Source organism: Erpetoichthys calabaricus, chromosome 2, assembly GCF_900747795.2.
Source record: "Erpetoichthys calabaricus chromosome 2, fErpCal1.3, whole genome shotgun sequence".
Classification (NCBI taxonomy): Eukaryota; Metazoa; Chordata; class Cladistia; order Polypteriformes; family Polypteridae; genus Erpetoichthys; species Erpetoichthys calabaricus.
In genome coordinates this window covers 114,829,656-114,847,643 of record NC_041395.2, presented here as the reverse complement: position 1 = coordinate 114,847,643, position 17,988 = coordinate 114,829,656, and the positions used below count along the sequence as shown (strand labels likewise).

At 40.2% G+C, this 17,988-nt stretch overlaps 1 protein-coding gene across 1 annotated transcript in view; it reads left to right on the top strand.

The window, feature by feature from the left end:
- The first annotated feature begins 636 nt into the window (after nucleotides 1-636).
- Nucleotides 637-17,988, top strand: part of LOC114646276 (solute carrier family 25 member 36) — an 80,854-nt gene continuing 63,502 nt past the window's right edge. The window contains exon 1 of the mRNA XM_028794394.2: nucleotides 637-988. Coding sequence (XP_028650227.1) covers nucleotides 948-988 — 41 coding nt within the window. The 5' untranslated portion in view covers nucleotides 637-947. The remainder of the gene's footprint in view (nucleotides 989-17,988) is intronic.

Sequence of the window (17,988 nt, the reverse complement as noted above, 5' to 3'; positions counted from 1 at the left end):
AATGGGCGCTAGTTGCTGAGAGTTTCCAGCACACTCCCTCCTATTAAGTCTCTGTATTACCCAGTGTGTGTCATTTAACCTAGCAGTACTCCAGTTGTACATGTATTTCCTTAAACTTTGTGACTCTGAATATTTGAGTTGTGCAAGTAATAAACCATGGCTTATGTTTCGTTGAATTGTCTCTTTTTTGATGCTAATCTTTTCTTCTAAATTAAACTCATATGCCCCCCAATATGCCTTGGATTAGCACATTAGATTACAAGCAATAATTTTATTAGTAAGTGGGGTCCAGGAGTTCACTCACATGATAGCTATATATTGCCCGCATTCAGCCCACTATACTCCTCTATTCTTTTTTTATTTTCATGCCACTAAACACACTGCTGCTAGTTGGCCTTTGTGACCTTATTTCTACAACACACACGGCAGCCCCCCTTCTCTACCCATTTCGTTCATCATGTGAAAAGAGAGTGATAGGGCGGTGTTGTTAGAATCTACATACTCCCCGCCTATTCCACGCCTATTTAATCTGCTTTTAACCAATCACAACGTGTATTGGACCCCATATGGCTAGAGGTTTTTCGAGTAAACACGTACCGCGCATGAAATAGCCAATAGGCGCTGCTCCTCGACAACCATGTGATTCAACACTAAACACATACTGACTCGGCAGCATTTACGGCAGTCAGTGAGAGACAAACCGAAATAACGAGGGAAGTGTGGGAGGGAGTTTGCGTTTTATTTTCAATCGTGGTTCTGGGGAGGTTGGTAGGCAGAAGCCTCCATAAACATTTTACATTTATTTTTTTCTTCTTTAAAGCGTCGCAAAGGAGACCTTCGGCCTTAGTACATTTTAAGCTACTGTGCAATCTGTTTAGTCATTTTGCTCTCAAGCATCGCAACCTTTAACTTCTCAAGTCTGCAGGGGTGGATAAGAATGAGAGAGAATGAGCCAGCGCGATACTCTTGTGCATCTGTTTGCTGGAGGGTAGGTATGACATATCCGGATGTGGAGGATGAGCTGGGAAGAATGCAAACATATTCCAAAATTGACTTTTTGTTACCTTATAATCTAACCGTGCCATTCGGAAATTTGCCCTTTTCGTAGTTCCAGGGCCTGGATGTTCACATTTTCCTTTGAATCGGCGTTCAATGAGATTATATTTTCCTTCTCATTTAAGAATATTGCATTGTTTTTAAGTGCTTGTAACATGCATTTCAGGAGAAGCGTTTTAATTCTTGTTATCTGTGATGTATTTCCATCCAGTTAAAGGTAGCAAAAAATCTCTAGATCTAGAAAAATCTGCGTGGAATGACAGGCTATAAGGTCGACTGTCGTCTCATCATGAGGTCACTCTTTAAAGAGATCATAGTTTCAGTGTTCCCCGTAAATGAAACGCGTCAATGCAACCGAGGTTTTGGATGGACATTGCTGTTTCACCCTAGATTACTGCACTCTGCAAACAGCATTTGAAAGTGTACGTTTTTGTTATTTACCTAACGTAGCCTTCCGCTTTCAGTGAGTATAATAGATGAATTTGTAGTTTCAAATTGCATTATTTCGGTAACCGTTAGATATAAAACATGTTGGTTAATAGTCCGATGCAGGCCTTCAGAAACCAGGATCTTTCCTGTAAACGGTGCCCGTAAACGCTGCACGCTGACTCCGCGCAAGTGTGTAAAGAAGGGCGCCTGCGCTTAAAATATTTCAGCCGGACGATTTATTTGCAGGAATGTTTTCTTTGTGTTTAACCTAGTGAAAACGCTATGTTTTATAATCACATTTTTTTTAACTGACCGATTGCTCTACTTTACATACTGCTTGTATCCAAGGATATGTGTGGAAATTTACAGCCACGTGAGCTAGGGTTCATTTTTTGTAGTCTCTAATACACTTCAATAGTAGGAGTGAATACTTGTTGCTATCATGGTTCAGTTGTTTAGTACAAACTTTAGTTTTATACATTTTTATAAATGCTTTTATGTGCCCGTTGTTACGGGCGTGGGCCCAGACTTTTCAATATCAAGTGTGCCAAATGGAGTTTGATTAAGCATTGCGCGTATGTATATTTGTGTGTGTGTGTGTTTGTACGCGCGCGCGTACGTATACACAAACTGTATATATAGTTCATAATATCCTTATTTTTTAGTTTATGTGCGTATATTGTAGTACCAAATTGCAATATGTTTAGTAGTCCAATTGCCGATTTTTGTGTATGTGCGACCATACAGAAATACTTTACACCACACATATGCTGGGTGTCTTTCTATAGTGCCTTACAGCATCAGTGCAAAACACGATTAAACAGCTGACTTTGGAAAAACACCTGAATGTAGTAAATATCATGGGGAAACGGCATGGTTATGTTTACACGCTTATTTAAACAAACTACATTATATGAAAAGAGATGTGTGAAAGTTTGGTGAAGCCATTCCTCAGTGGTTTACTGTACTTAGCTTTCTGAAGAGGAACACTTAACTTGCTGAATAATTACATTTATTTTATATTGAATTTGTCGTGTCTGTTTGTTATCCCAATTGAAATTAATCAACCAGACTTAAGTATGTGTTCCAGTCATGTCTTACAAGAAATTTGTGACTACTCTGGGGTAAAAAAGGAATTTAATTGGTTGGTCTTAATAAATCGATTAGTTTTTTACACTGGTTTTGGCAACGTAAGTAATTAGATGATTAAATAAGTGTTCAGCGTTTTCCTTGCTATTTTCTGTAGATGGAGTTGTGAGTAGTCAGATATATAGCTGAAGCTCGCTCTTTTGTAGAAACTAAAAATAAAAATTGATCAATACAAAAATTATAAATATATTATTGCTTACACAATGGATTCAGAAAGTATTCAGACCCTTTCAGTTCTTCACATTTTGCCTTGTTGCAGCCTAGTGCTAAAATCATTTGGATTCATTTTCCTCCCTATGTCAGCTACCACCCAGTACTCTAGAATGACAAAGCAAAAAGAGGATTTTAGACAGTTTAGTTTTTATTTTTGAAAAGTTTGCAAAAACATCTCACTGATACGATTATTTGGAGCATTTGCTATGACACTTGAAATATTGCTCTGGTGCATCCCATTCAATTGATCATTGGTGAGATGTTTCTACACTTTGTTTGGAGGCCACCCTTGGTAATTTCAATTGATTGCACATGAGTAGGAAAGGCATGCACCTGTCTTTATAAGTTCCCACTGTTATGTAATGTATATCGGAGCATAAAACAACCCATGAAGTTGAACAAATTCCCTGCAGAGCTGAGAGACATGATTGTGTGAAGGCACAGATGTAGAGAGGGCTACAAAAATGAATTCAGTATTAAAGATTAGAAAAATGATGACTTCCTTGAGCTGGCCAAACTGAGCAGCTGTGATAGGAGGGCCAAAGTAAGAGAGGTGACCAAGAACCCAATGGTCACTTTGGCTGAGCTCAGGAGAACCTTTGTACAGAAGAAGAAAAACTTCCAGAAGGATAACGCTCCACCAATTTAGATTTTAAGACCAAGTTGCCATACAGAAGCCTCTCCTCTGTGAAAGACATATAGGCACCCATTTGGCTTTGCAAAAAGGCCCCTTAAGGATTTTCAGGCTGTGAGCTAGAAGATCTTGTCTGATGAAATTAAGATTGTTTCCCAGTGGCAGGGACTGGGAAACGGGATAGGGTTGAGGGAAAACTGAACAGAAAGTACAAACCTATCCTTAATGAAAACCTGCTCCAGAATGCTGTAGACCTCAGACAGGGCTGAAGGTTCACCTTCCAACAGAACAGTGACCCTACACATAAAACAAAGACAACACAGGAGTGCCTTACAGGAGGTGTAATTCTGGAAATAACCTTCAGTGATCCAGGTAGAGTCAGGACTTGAACCCAAACAAGCATCTCTGGTGAGACCTGATCATAGATGTCTAATAATGGTCTCCATCCTGATAGATCTTGAGAGGATCTGCAGAGAAGAATGGCAAGAAAAATTCTTAGAATCAGGTGTGCAAAGCTTATGTCTACTCAAGAAGACTCCGGGCTGTAAATGCTTCCAAAGGGGCTTCAACTAAGTACTGAGAAGAGTCTGAATATTTGTGCCAGAAGTGTAACTTTAATATAATTTTGATAAATTTGCAAAAATTCTTGAAATCCTGTTTTCACTTAGTCATTCTAGGGTATTGAGTTATGTTTCATGTGGGGGAAAAATTAATATAAATGATTTTAGCACAAGGCTAAAACATAAGTGAAGGGGTCTGAATACTTTTCCACTGTATACCAAAATAAAAGATGTGGCGCAGACCAGACGCATACTTCTAACACAGAACTGACTGGTTGTCCTGTGTTTGTTTAAAAGTATTCTGAATTTTCATCCTTTTTTGTTGTTCTGCATTTCACTTTTGGAATTTTAGACTGATGTCAATAGTCAGCTGGCCCTTGCTCTGATGTACAGCCATGGTCAGGAATTAACTATGTTGCCACGTTTTGTTTACAGATTAGTTAAGTGTATTACAGTTGGAAAGTTACTTGACACAGTTAATGAACTTGTTGTACAGTAACAGTCAAACATGAGAGAACTTCCTTGGTTGGCTATTTACTCAGATTTTTTAATTTTTTTGCCACTTATAAGCAGTTTTATCGTACTAGGCCTTTAAGGATGATGGTTGATTCTGTAGGTTAAATAAGGAACTTTACTTATGGTACAAAACACCCATCCAGTGCGTTTACATGTACTTCAATAACCTGGTAATTCACAGAAACCTGTTTCTAAAATTCATTGTAAACCCATTTTCTGGTTAGAGAAACCGGGTTAACACGACATGGATTTCTCTGCAAGTAACCCGGTTATTTGGCCTGGTAAAACCTTAACAGTGTTATACCTAAGTATTTTGTGGTCTGTGCATATCTGCTGCACTCTGTTCGCCTGTGCGCATCTTCACTTTGCACACGTTTCCAGTAGCCACGGGTATAAGCATCAACAAGATACATTTCCTGAGACAAATACTTGGATGATTTCATTATTTCTTCACCTGGTTGAAATAATTGGTCTCTGTATCTTAGAAATTGCTAAATTTATTTTGAGCTGAACATACAATGCTAAGCTTAGCAGCACTGTCTCAGGAGTAGTGTTGGTGTAACACGTTAAAAGCATTACTTTGTCCAATTACTTTTTAAACCTAGTGCAATGCTTATTTTATTGAAGGAAAAATACCTGTGTCATTGTTATCCAAAGACCACTGGGTGTAGGGCAAGAAGCAAACAAACCAGTGTGCTGCTGCTGCTCCTGTTCGTAAAGTTCATTCGCATAGCCAAGCAGTGTGTGCTGTGTTCAGTGCGGTAACAGAAACCAATTAATAAATTGTCAGTTTAGATTTTATCCAGCTATTTGCTACAGGTATATTGAAACAGTGTGAGTGATGAAACAGTCAGCGTTCTTATTTCAAATCTTTGGGGACTCGTGTCAAGGATGTAAAAAGAGGATGAATGTTATTTACTTCAGGGCACTTAAAGGACTAAACATATTTACAAAATGCAATCATCACAAACTTCATGCTTGTTTTCAGATTTGTGGTGGCTGATGGAAAGGTGTTTTTTTTTTTTTTTTTTTGCAGCTTAATAACGTAAGAGCATTAAGCTAAAGGAGATTTTCGTAAGATTACTTGCACATATAAATATGGATTTTTAAGAAACCTGAGGTCAGATTTCTAAAACTTTGAGTGGATTCCAGCGTTAACATACACTCATACCAATAAATAGGAAAATGCATACAAGTAAAAATAGAATTAAACCTGTCAAACACATTTCTATGTAATTTACCTTTATAAATCAATGTAGTAAATGTGTGTACATTAACATGTCTCAAACCTTGCTAAGTTGCCACCCAGGATCATCCATATATGTAAAATACTAATGAACTTCATACATACAGTGCATCTGGAAAGTATTCACAGCACATCACTTTTTCCACATTTTGTTGTTACAGCCTTATTCCAAAATGGATTAAATTAATTTTTTTCCTCAGAATTCTACACGCAACACCCCATAATGACAACATGAAAAAAAGTTTACGTGAGGGTTTTGCAAATTTATTAAAAATAAAAAAACTGAGAAATAACATGTGCATAAGTATTCACAGCCTTTGCTCAATACTTTGTCGATGCACCTTTGGCAGCAATTACAGCCTCAAGTCTTTTTGAATATGATGTCACAAGCTTGGCACACCTATCCTTGGCCAGTTTCGCCCATTCCTCTTTGCAGCACCTATCAAGCTCCGTCAGGTTGGATGGGAAGCGTTGGTGCACAGCTATTTTAAGATCTCTCCAGAGATGTTCAATCGGATTCAAGTCTGGGCTCTGGCTGGGCCACTCAAGGACATCACAGAGTTGTCCTGAAGCCACTCCTTTGATATCTTGGCTGTGTGCTTAGGGTCGTTGTCCTGCTAAAAGATGAACCGTTGCCCTAGTCTGAGGTCAAGAGCGCTCTGGAGCAGGTTTTCATCCAGGATGTCTCTGTACATTGCTGCAGTCATCTTTCCCTTTATCCTGACTAGTCTCCCAGTCCCTACCCCTGAAAAACATCCCTAAAGCATGATGCTGCCACCACCATGCTTCAATGTAGGGATGGTATTGGCCTGGTGATGAGCGGTGCCTGGTTTCCTCCAAATGTGACACCTGGCATTCACACCAGAGAGTTCAATCTTTGTCTCATCAGACCAGAGAATTTTCTTTCTCATGGTCTGAGAGTCCTTCAGGTGCCTTTTGGCAAACTCCAGGCGGGCTGCCATGTGCCTTTTACTAAGGAGTGGTTTCCGTCTGGCCACTCTACCATACAGGCCTGTTTGGTGGAATGCTGCAGAGATGGTTGTCCTTCTGGAAGGTTCTCCTCTCTCCACAGAGGACCTCTGGAGCTCTGACAGAGTGACCATCGGGTTCTTGGTCACCTCCCTGACTAAGGCCCTTCTCCCCCCGATCGCTCAGTTTAGATGGCCGGCCAGCTCTAGGAAGAGGCCTGGTAGTTTCGAACTTCTTCCATTTACGGATGATGGAGGCCACTGTGCTCATTGGGACCTTCAAAGCAGCAGAAATTTTTCTGTAACCTTCCCCAGATTTGTGCCTTGAGACAATCCTGCCTCGGAGGTCTACAGACAATTCTTTTGAGTTCATGCTTGGTTTGTGCTCTGACATGAACTGTCTGCTGTGAGACCTTATATAGACAGGTGTGTGCCTTTCCAAATCATGTCCAATCAACTGAATTTACCACAGGTGGACTCCAATTAAGCTGCAGAAACATCTCAAGGATGATCAGGGGAAACAGGATGCACCTGAGCTCAATTTTGAGCTTCATGGCAAAGGCTGTGAATACTTATGTACACGTGCTTTCTCAATTTTTTTATTTTTAATAAATTTGCAAAAATCTCAAGTAAACTTTTTTCACGTTGTCATTATGGGGTGTTGTGTGTAGAATTCTGAGGAAAAAAAATGAATTTAATCCATTTTGGAATAAGGCTGTAACATAGCAAAATGTGGAAAAAGTGATGCGCTGTGAGTACTTGCCGGATGCACTGTATGTAATCATAATTCTTCAGATGTTCATTGGCTGGAAGAGCAGCCTCCCACCTGATGCATCTAGCCACCACTAATTGTAACTGAAGAGTTCTGTGCTGCTCTCCACACTGTATTGAAGCGCTGCTCCTCTGCATTCTGGTGGTAAGGGAAAGGCACCAGCATCTGAGCAGATAGCCACTATCACCTGGCACATGCAATGAGATGATTGTTGTTGCAGTGATTAGTAGACACTGAGGGTTCATCCAGTTACTAACAAGCCAATCATGATGTAAGCACCTTCAGCAAGTCATCTGATCAACACCATTTGGCATCAAACTAACTTATTCATGGCTTTTGTCAGCCTCATCTTGGCATCACAGGTGACTTGTGCATTAATGGAATGCTGTTGCCCTGGTTAATAAAAGCTGTGTCGTTCTTGCTAGGTGTACTTATGCAATGTGAATGTTGTCTATTATCTTGATTACATTAGGAGAATCAGACAGTGCTGCATATTTTTTTTTTTATGCTGACATTTACAACCAAACCATGCAAAAACTGAGTGTAGCACCCAATCAGTCATTCATGACTTCCAGCACAGTGGGCATGATGGATCTGAAGCTGGCCTGAGATATTCCTAATCTGTTGGCCAGTTTGCTCTGGTAGGTGCTTACTGCTAGAATGCCTACTTAATGAATGCATAGGAATAGGTGCAATCTGATTTTGAGCAGTCTGCCTTTCTAATGCGAGTGCCAACATAGCACACAGTTCCATGAGAAGGTCTCTTGAAAGTCTAAATTGGCTCATAAGCCAGTCCTCATGGGTTAACAAAATAAAAAGCAAAATCAGACTGTTTGCTACAAGCTCGTTTCCTTCTTTGTGACCATTTGCATACGCTTCAAGCATCACCAAACAAGCCATTTTGTGTCCGAGCATTAGGCTGTAATAACCTAGAGTGTGTCTTGACTAGATTATGAGATTTAGAGCTTTCTCTCTGTTGCAACGGAATCCTATCTGTGCTTTTACTGAACTTTGGTTTTTAACCCTTAGAAGTGAAAACAGGTAGCTGATACAAACTGACGAAAAACTAAAAAAGGTTCTTCAGTGGAAATATGCAGCTTTCGCCCTTTTGAAAAGGGTACTACAATTGAGTTTGTATATCGTATTCATAACTTTTGAGGCTTAAGTTTGTCACATCAACGCACATTGTTATAGCTTAGTGATATGAATTATACGCAAGTTGTCATTTAGCTTGTTTGGCTACATTTTCATACATGGTCAAGGGTGTTGTCATTTCCTGGTTTCTTCAAAATGTTGCATATGGATGGACCATAGTTGCCATGAACAACATTTGAAGTAGGGCTGCACGATAACAGAAAAAATGATTATCACGATTATTTTGCTCAAAATTTTTATCACGATTAATAATGACGATTATTCCTTTGGTAAATGAAGTCTGTGACCAAAGCAGTGTAGCCTCGGCCAGTTATTCACAGATGCTGCCCTAATCATATTAGCTGCGTTGTCCGTTGTGATGCACACAAGTCTTTCTTCCACCAAGCCCCAAGCGGACATCGCTTCTTTCCACTACAATAAACTCCGCTGTATGGTCTTGTGGGAAAAACGAATGTTGCAAAAACTTGCTTTTCATCTCAAACTCGCTGTCAATAAAATGAACTGTCAAGCTCAAATACGGTTCCGCAGTTCTGCTTGACCATAAGTCGGTCGTGGCAGCAAAATATTCAAGGCTGAGCCTGAGAATTTCTCTTTCTATTTCTTTTCGGCATTTCGCATACAGCGAGGGCAGCGCAACATTGGAAAAATGGTTGCGTGAGGGAATGCTATATCTTTTATCAAGTGTTGCGATCATTTTGTTAAACCCCTCACTGCTCACGGTGGTTATTGGACACATATCCTTGGCTATATGGTACGTGATCGCCTCTGTTATTTCCCGGTGTCTTTGCGAGCTAGGCACAGGGCCGCTGCTGGCCAAATGGGTGCCCTAAGCAGAAATTTACTTTTGTGCCCCCTCCCCCAAATATTACGGAAGTAAAAATAAAATAATAAAAAAAACACCTACTATAGGGGCCAAAATAGAACTTTATTCAAATAAAAGTAAATACATAAATAAATTGAATCATTTATAAATTACAATTGTAGCTCTACAGCAAAAATACAAACTAAAATTACACTTTAAATAAAACATTTATAATAAATAAAATAAACAATAATAAACTGAAATAAAATCAACACTGTCATCTGCTGGAGCTTTCCAAAGTTCAAAATTTACAAAGGCACACTTCTGCTTTTTCTTGAGGCAAAGTCGTAAATGAGCTCTTCATATGATAAAGTCTTTGCTAATTCAGAGTTGATGCTGACAATTGCCAGACCACTCATGCGCTCTTGTGCCATAGATGAGCGCAAGTACGTTTTGATGAGCTTCATTTTAGAAAAACTTCGCTCAGCAGAGGCAACAGTTACAGGGAGCGTCACTGCTATGCGCAGAGCAATCCAGAGATTTCGGTACAGAGGTGAGGGCGCGCGCGCGTCATCACGTGTGCTTAGCCTACTCTGTGTTCACCGTAAAATGCAATATATACGTTTATATTTTTGTTTATTTGTATATGTATATTATTAATATTAATTTATTATTATAATATATAAAAACGATTTTTTTGAGCAGCTGGGATGGTGCCCCCCTGGGAGTTGGTGCCCTACGCAGACTGCGTACTCTGCGTATAGGGAGCGGTGGTACTGGCTAGGCAGATATGGTATTGCGTTGAACAATGTCCCTGATATTGTTGTCTGTGTTGTGGATGGCTGGTAATTTTTTGTTGTTGCTGTTTGTGCCTTCAGTCGTTGAAATTCTTGATAGTGTACTTTGTGGTGGCTTTTAAGGTGGTTGATGAGGTTTGTTGTGTTACCTTGGGACGTTTGGACGGAACAGGAGCAAAGTTTGCACAAGACTCGTACCTGATCAACATCACATTCCTCGAAATCGAAATAGTTCCAGACAACTGAGTATGACCCCTTTTTAGGAACTAACGATCGCACTTCTGCACGTTGCTCCGTCATCATATGTTTATTCTGACTGACTGTTATTGCTGCTATTGACTTCTACTGCTTCAGAAAGCGCTTGCAATCTAGACGCAGTAACGTCATAGTGACGCAGTCCAATCCGTAAACTCAGCCCATAAAAAACAGTTTGGTCTTTATACTGTAAAATCGCGACGATATTTATTAACTGATCGTGGGTCATAAATATCGTTATCATGAGAAAAAAAAGATTAATCGTGCAGCCCTAATTTGAAGCATTTTTTTTTTTTTTTTTGCATGCATGTATGTTTTATTAATCTGACCACCGGGTTCTGCCTTAACTGAGTTGTGGGTGCATGTAAACACACTCCTTGTATATGCCATGTGTTTTTTTTTTTTTTGTTTGTTTTTCCATGTTATGATGGTCTCCTTAGAACACCTTTTAGCTCTTTGCCATGGGTTCTGTCACTTTGTAAGGGAAAATTGTCTGTTTTATATACAAAGGAATAGGTGCAGAATTGTCCACCTTGAAGCCAAGCTTCTTCTCAGTTCTCCCAGACTTGGTTCAGTCACTTTCACAGGCTTTTAGCTTGGAAGATGGATCAGAGAGCTGGCAATCCATTGTCAAGAGTATTTCAAAGTATTCCACTATAACAGCTCAGTCAAGAGTAGCTTAATGCTTCAAAGTGAATGAAGAGGTGCATGCACCTAGTTTTAAAGGGAGATGTAGCCACACGTATATTTGGATTACTGTTCCTTCCAGTTACAGACACTGTGCCTGATTTTAGGTATGTTATTTTTTCCATCAGAGTGAAAAGGGATCAGTTGTGTACAAGTTTTAAAATTAAAGCTCTTTTAGTTGGTTATGATGGCTGGGTGGGGAAAAGACAGCTATGGTTCTACATCTGTCAGTCTGTCCTTTTCTATAGAGAAAGCTTTGAACACCACTGAAGCCTAATAAAACCAGGTGATTCCCACTCTATCCTATTTCAGAAATATATTTCACATTTATTAGCAGAAATGGCACTTGTTTCTTCTTTTTGCGCATGCTGTTATGACATACAGTATGTACATTTGTATCAAGTCTGCACAGACAGGTTTGTGTATGTCAGTGTACAAAATTAGGGCATACATTTTAAGGTTTATACTTGTATACACTGCTGCTAGTATTAATTTATTTGAAGTGTGTAATAATATTTGAAATATACAGTGATCCCTCCTCCATCGCGGGGGTTACGTTCCAGAGCCCCCCGCGAAAGGTGAAAATCCGTGAAGTAAAAACCACATGTTTATATGGTTATTTTTATATTGTCACGCTTGGGTCACAGATTTGCACAGAAACACAGGAGGTTGTAGAGAGACAGGAACTTTATTCAAACACTGCAAACAAACATTTGTCTCTTTTTCAAAAGTTTAAAGTGCTCCGTGACAAGACAGAGATGACAGTTCCGTCTCACAATTAAAAGAATGCAACCATATCTTCCTCTTCAAAGGAGTGCACGTTAGGACCAGAGAATGTCAGAGAGAGTGAAAAGCAAACAATCAAAAATCAATAGGTGCTGTTGTAGCTTTTAAGTATGCGAAGCACCGTGTGGGAAGCATATCGCTTGACAAAGCAGCTGCAAGTTAGCCCAGCAAGGAAGGGAACAATGTGAAGGTAGTGTTTCATTATTTTTTAGATGAGTGTCCGTATCCTCTAGGGGTGTAAACCGCCCCCCCTCTGTCAGGAGCAGAGAATGTCAGAGCAAGAGAGAGAGAGAAAAGCAAACAAAAATCAATAGGTGCTGTTTGGGCTTTTAAGTATGCAAAGCACTGTGCGGGAAGCATATCGCACAAAAAAGCAGCCGCAAGGAAGGGAGCAATGTGAAGGTAGTCTTTCAGTGTTTTTTGAGGAGCGTCCGTATCCTCTAGGGGTGCGAACAGCCCCCCTGCTCACAATATATTTGAGGAGTTTTATTTAACTCTTTTAGGGCGGATGTCGACTTTTGTCGACAGGAGGGGTTGAAGGCGAATGTCGACAAAAGTCGACATCCAGGGATAGGGGGCGACAATCAGCTGTTAATGGCGACAAATCTCACTGTCACGTCACAGGCATTCCCTCTGTGCTTGGAGGAATGCTAGACTCGTTGACTCGGCAAATAAACATTGCGTGTGCGTGAGTTGCGAAATGTAAACAAAGGCAAGATGGCACCGACATGTGAAAAGGCAGCGAAGCAATTGCAGAAAAGAAAACACTCGGCAGATGATGTTTTGCGCATTATCGCGGAGTCGGACTCTTGATTTTTCAGAATCGGACTTTATTGGCAGTGATCAGGAGATCGAGCAAGAGAGTTAGAAGCAGGCATCAGCTGATCAGACACCAGCCGATGCCGCGCCAGCGGAGCTGCTGCCAGTTGAGTGCCTTCGCGCAGCCGATGCATCTACGGCAAGGTTCGCATGGGATAAATACACAGACATTGATCCGTTGAGAGCCGATCTGGCTACCGGAGTTTACAAGATGGCATGGCTTGCTGTTGGACAGGACAGATCACCAGCTGCTGTACTTCAGGCTGCTCTCTCCTGATGCTGCTTTTCAGCTACTGTCAGACGAGACAAACAGGTAGGCAGAGATTTTTTTTGAATCGCGGGCTGCGTTTGCATCGCATTCTCGTTTTTCAAAGTGGAAACCTACAACGAAAGACGAGATGAAGCGCGCTGTGGCATTACAGATAGAGATGGGACAGAACTGGTGATATAACTTCAGGGAGCATTGGTCCAAACGTGTTTTGTCCCCTAGTGGCTTAGGTACATGCTGCTGCAAAGTTTTATTCACTTCTGTAATAAACAGAAGCAAATCCCATGGGGTGAGCCAGGCTATAATGCCATACATAAAGTTCATAAAGTTTCAGAAGATGAAAAGAGGTGACAATACGGTTTTCATGCAGGCAGAAAACTTGGTGGCAGTGGCATGGCACGATGGCAAATGGGTGACTTGTCTCTCTACAGTACACACTAACAATATATGTGAGAAAGTGCAGCGACAGACGATTGAAAAATAGGCACCAAAGCAACACATATTGTAAGGAGTGCAATGTGGCAATGACTGAAATTGGCTGCTTTGAGCGAGATCAGACTTTGCTGTGTAAAATGTATGTGAAATCATAGAGTATGCAGGCTCATACAACATGCAAGACAGTAACATTTGTCAAAAGTAAATATTTTTTGTTGATTTGATATGTTAAACAATTGCTTTGTGTTCTTTTTTAAAAAATGTTATTTTTTGGAAAAATATTCAGCCCTGGGAGAAAAGAAACAAAAAAAAAAATTAGCCCTAAAAGAGTTAATATGTAATACATGCTCTGGTTGGGTAGCTTCTCAGCCATCTGCCAATAGCGTCCCTTGTATGAAATCAACTAGGCAAACCAACTGAGGAAACATGTACCAGAAATTAAAAGACCCATTGTCCACTGAAACCCACGAACCAGCAAAAAATCCGCGTTATATCTATATAAATAAAAATGTTCGTTTGTTCAAAATCTTAAATCTCCGAAAGTTCTTCACCGATTGCTTTGAAATTTTGACACAACATTGCATTCAAATATGCGCGTGTTTTTATATACCTAAATTATATAGATGTCACACCTGTGACAGGTAAAAACATGCTTTTTTTGAAAAACAGCGCCATCTGTTGGACGTAAAAGCAACACACGCTATACTAAATATTAAAAGAAGTGATAGGAATGTGGTCATACATGTCGATGAAATTGCACAGTATCAGGCTGGAAGATACATAAGCAGCAATGAAGCTGTATGGCGAATTCTTTCATTTCCCATACATGAACAAAGTTCAGCCGTTGTTCACTTAGCAGTACATGTAGAAAATGGACAACGCGTTTATTTCACAGCTGCAAATGTGCAACAAATAGCCCTGAATCCACCGGCTACAATGTTAACTGCTTTCTTCACGTTATGTCAAAATGACACGTTTGCTAAACACTGCTGTATTCGGAAGTGCATACGTATTACACATGGAATACGAGTAGAAAATCATTTGAACGACGCAAACGAGAGCGAGTCGACGGACAACCTGGCATATTCAAAGAAACTACGATAGGCAGACTGTAAACCGTGCATCCCAATCAAGATGAATGCTTCTTTCTTCGCATGCTGTTGGTAAATGTGCCCGGTCCAACGTCTTTCCAGCAATTGAGAATTGTCAACGGCGTTACACATGCCACTTTCCGCTGTGCATGTCAAGCTCTGAATTTATTGGAGAACGACCGACACTGGGATGTATGCATTAATGACGCGTGCAACACGTCACATCCAAATCAAATTCGTGCATTGTTTGCAATCATATTGACCGCCTGCTCTCCTTCATCTCCAACAGAGTTATGGGAGAAATATAAATCGCACATGGCTGAAGATATTTTCCGTCTAATACGCAAGGAAAATTCAAATATGAACATGGATTTCACAGCAGAAATCTACAACAAAGTGTTGATAATGATTGAAGATTTGTGCTTAGAAATCGCGAACAAAGTTCTCAATCAATTGGGAATGCCATCACCGAATTGATCTGCTGCTGCTTCGTTCGATGTAGAATTGTGTCGTGAACAAAATTACAACACGGGTGATCTTTTGTCGTATGTGCAATCAAATATTCCTAAGCTAACGCTTGAGCAAAAAGGCATTTACGATCAAATAATGCAAACTGTCAATAGCGGGGTTGGAGAAGTCTTCTTCTTAGATGCGCCAGTCGGAACTGGTAAAACGTTCCTAATTAGGTTGATTCTGGCAGCAATTCGATCCCAAAATGACATAGCCTTAGCTCTTACGTCTTCCGGAATAGCTGCGACATTGCTACCAGGTGGAAGAACTGATCATTCTGCTTTGAAATTACCATTGAATATGCAATTCATTGTAACTCCCACGTGCAACATTTCCAAAGCATCCAGCATGGGAAAAGTATTGCAGAAATGCAAACTTATTGTTTGGGATGAATGCACAATGGCGCACAAAAAATCGCTCGAGGCTCTTGATCGATCATTGCAGGATTTGCGTGGAAACATCAGACCATTTGGGAACGCATTAATATTGCTTGCAGGAGATTTCAGGCAAACATTACCTGTAATTCCTTTATCGACACCAGCGGACGAAATGAATGCTTGCCTGAAATACTCTACTTTGTGGCGACACCTAAAGACGTTAGAATTAACTACAAATATGCGAGTCCAGCTGCAAAACGATCGATCAGCTGAGATATTCTCGCATCAATTGCTGGAAATTGGGAACGTAAAGGTGGCGGTTGATCTGACCTCAGGACGAATTTCATTGCCTCATAACTTCTGCAATTTAGTGACGTCAAAAGAAGAATTGGTTGAAAAAGTATTTCCCAATATTCAAACCAATGATAAGAATCACGATTGGCTGAGTGAATGAGCTATTCTTGCGGCCAAGAACAAAGACGTCTACGAACTTAACAATATTATTCAGTCTAACATTCAAAGCGAGGCAGTCACATACAAGTCCGTCGACACCGTTGTGGAAGCAGATGAAGCGGTTAATTATCCAACAGAATTATTGAATTCACTCGATCTGCTAGGGATGCCACCGCACGTACTACAATTGAAAATCAGCGTGCCAATTATGTTGCAAAATATCAACCAGCCAAAGCTTTGCAACGGCACATGGCGTGCAGTAAAAAAATTAATGAGAAACGTCGTAGAAGCAACAATCTTGACAGGACCTTTCAAAGCTGAAGATGTCCTCATTCCTCGCATTCCTATGATTCCAACGGATATGCCATTTCAATTTAAGAGATTGCAATTCCCAATTCGATTGCCGTTTGCAATCACCATCAACAAAGCTCAGGGCCAATCTTTAGAACTAGGGGGCTCCGCCCCCTGCTCGCTTCGCTCGCCAACCCCTGGCGTTGGGACATGAGAAAGAGTCAGATGTATGAATTAGATATAGAATAGTGTGCAGCTTTGGATGATGCCCATAGAAATAACAAATAGAGTGTTTGTCATATATTAATGTTTTATTGGAATATTTCTTTGTATACAACATTAGTAGTAAAGATGGTGTCTTGTCCTTGAATGAGTCTTCCTTGGCATGGATTATTTATAATTTTAACTTTAACGTCAGATGAACGGCGAACACGTGAGAAGGCAACATAAAGTTGTCCATGTCCAAAAACGGGTTCAGAGAGGTAGATGCCAACCTTGTCCATGGTTTGTCCTTGTGATTTGTTGATGGTCATGGCAAATGCAGGTTTAATGGGGAACTGTCGGCGTTTCAATGTAAAAGGTAATTCTAGCTCAGAACTCGTAAGGTCAATTCTAGGAATGAGAACAGTATTGTTAGCATGTGATCCTGTAAGAACTGTCGCTTGAATAACATTGCGTGTCATGGTGTTGACGACTAACCGTGTGCCATTGCATAAACCCTGTTTTGTGTTAAGGTTTCTTAATAGCATGATTATTGTTCCGTTTTTAAGGGCAAGGTCGTGTTGTGGTAATCCGGCAGGGTTAATAGTGTTCAAATATTCTAAGGGGAAATTTATATGTTCATTGTCGTCATCAGAGTCAACTTTGTCTGAGCTTAGAAAGATCTGTGTCTCTCCAGGAAGTAATGAAATGACTTGGTTATTAATGTGATTAACATTAATATTTTTTGGACATAATATAGTGCGTTGTGTTAACAGGGGTATTTGGTCTAATGTGATTGCTGTTCCAAATATCTCTTTTACTAAGTCGTCTGAGATAAAGGATTGTGGAATGGAAATAATATCTGGGTGAAGTCCATCTGTATTTGTGAGTGTACCATTTCCCAGTTGTATTAGCCAACTGTTATATTCTGGATCTGGACATCGCATGTTTTGTACCAACTGTATTGTTTTAAAGCAATGCCAATTGTCTGCGTATTTTAAGGTGGACTGAACAATAGCTGAGCGCATGGCATGTGGAACAATAGCTAAGCATTGTCTAAAATCTCCTCCTAATAAAAGAACTTTTCCTCCAAAGGGAATATTATTATTCATCAACGTTTGTAGAAGTTTATCAATGGTGTTGAGTAAGTGACTGGATGCCATTGTACATTCATCAATAATTATCAGTTTTGCAAGACGGATGTCTCGGGCATTGCTACTGTGAATGTTCATAGTGGATACTGATGTCTCTGTGATTGGGACCGGTATTTTGAATTTTGAGTGACATGTACGACCATTTATTAACAGATTTGCTGCCACTCCGGAGGATCGCAGTCACTGTTAATATGTTTCCTTTTCTGCAGTTGAACGGTTAATAGTGCTTTATTGTAAGGAGATCCACCTATGCTGACACCTATGCTGTCTAGTGTGAAGGTGTTGACGTTCACTTTAGAATATGTGGCTTTGGGTGTCACTTCTTATGGATATGTGTGTGTGTGTGGGGGGGGGGGTGAGGATT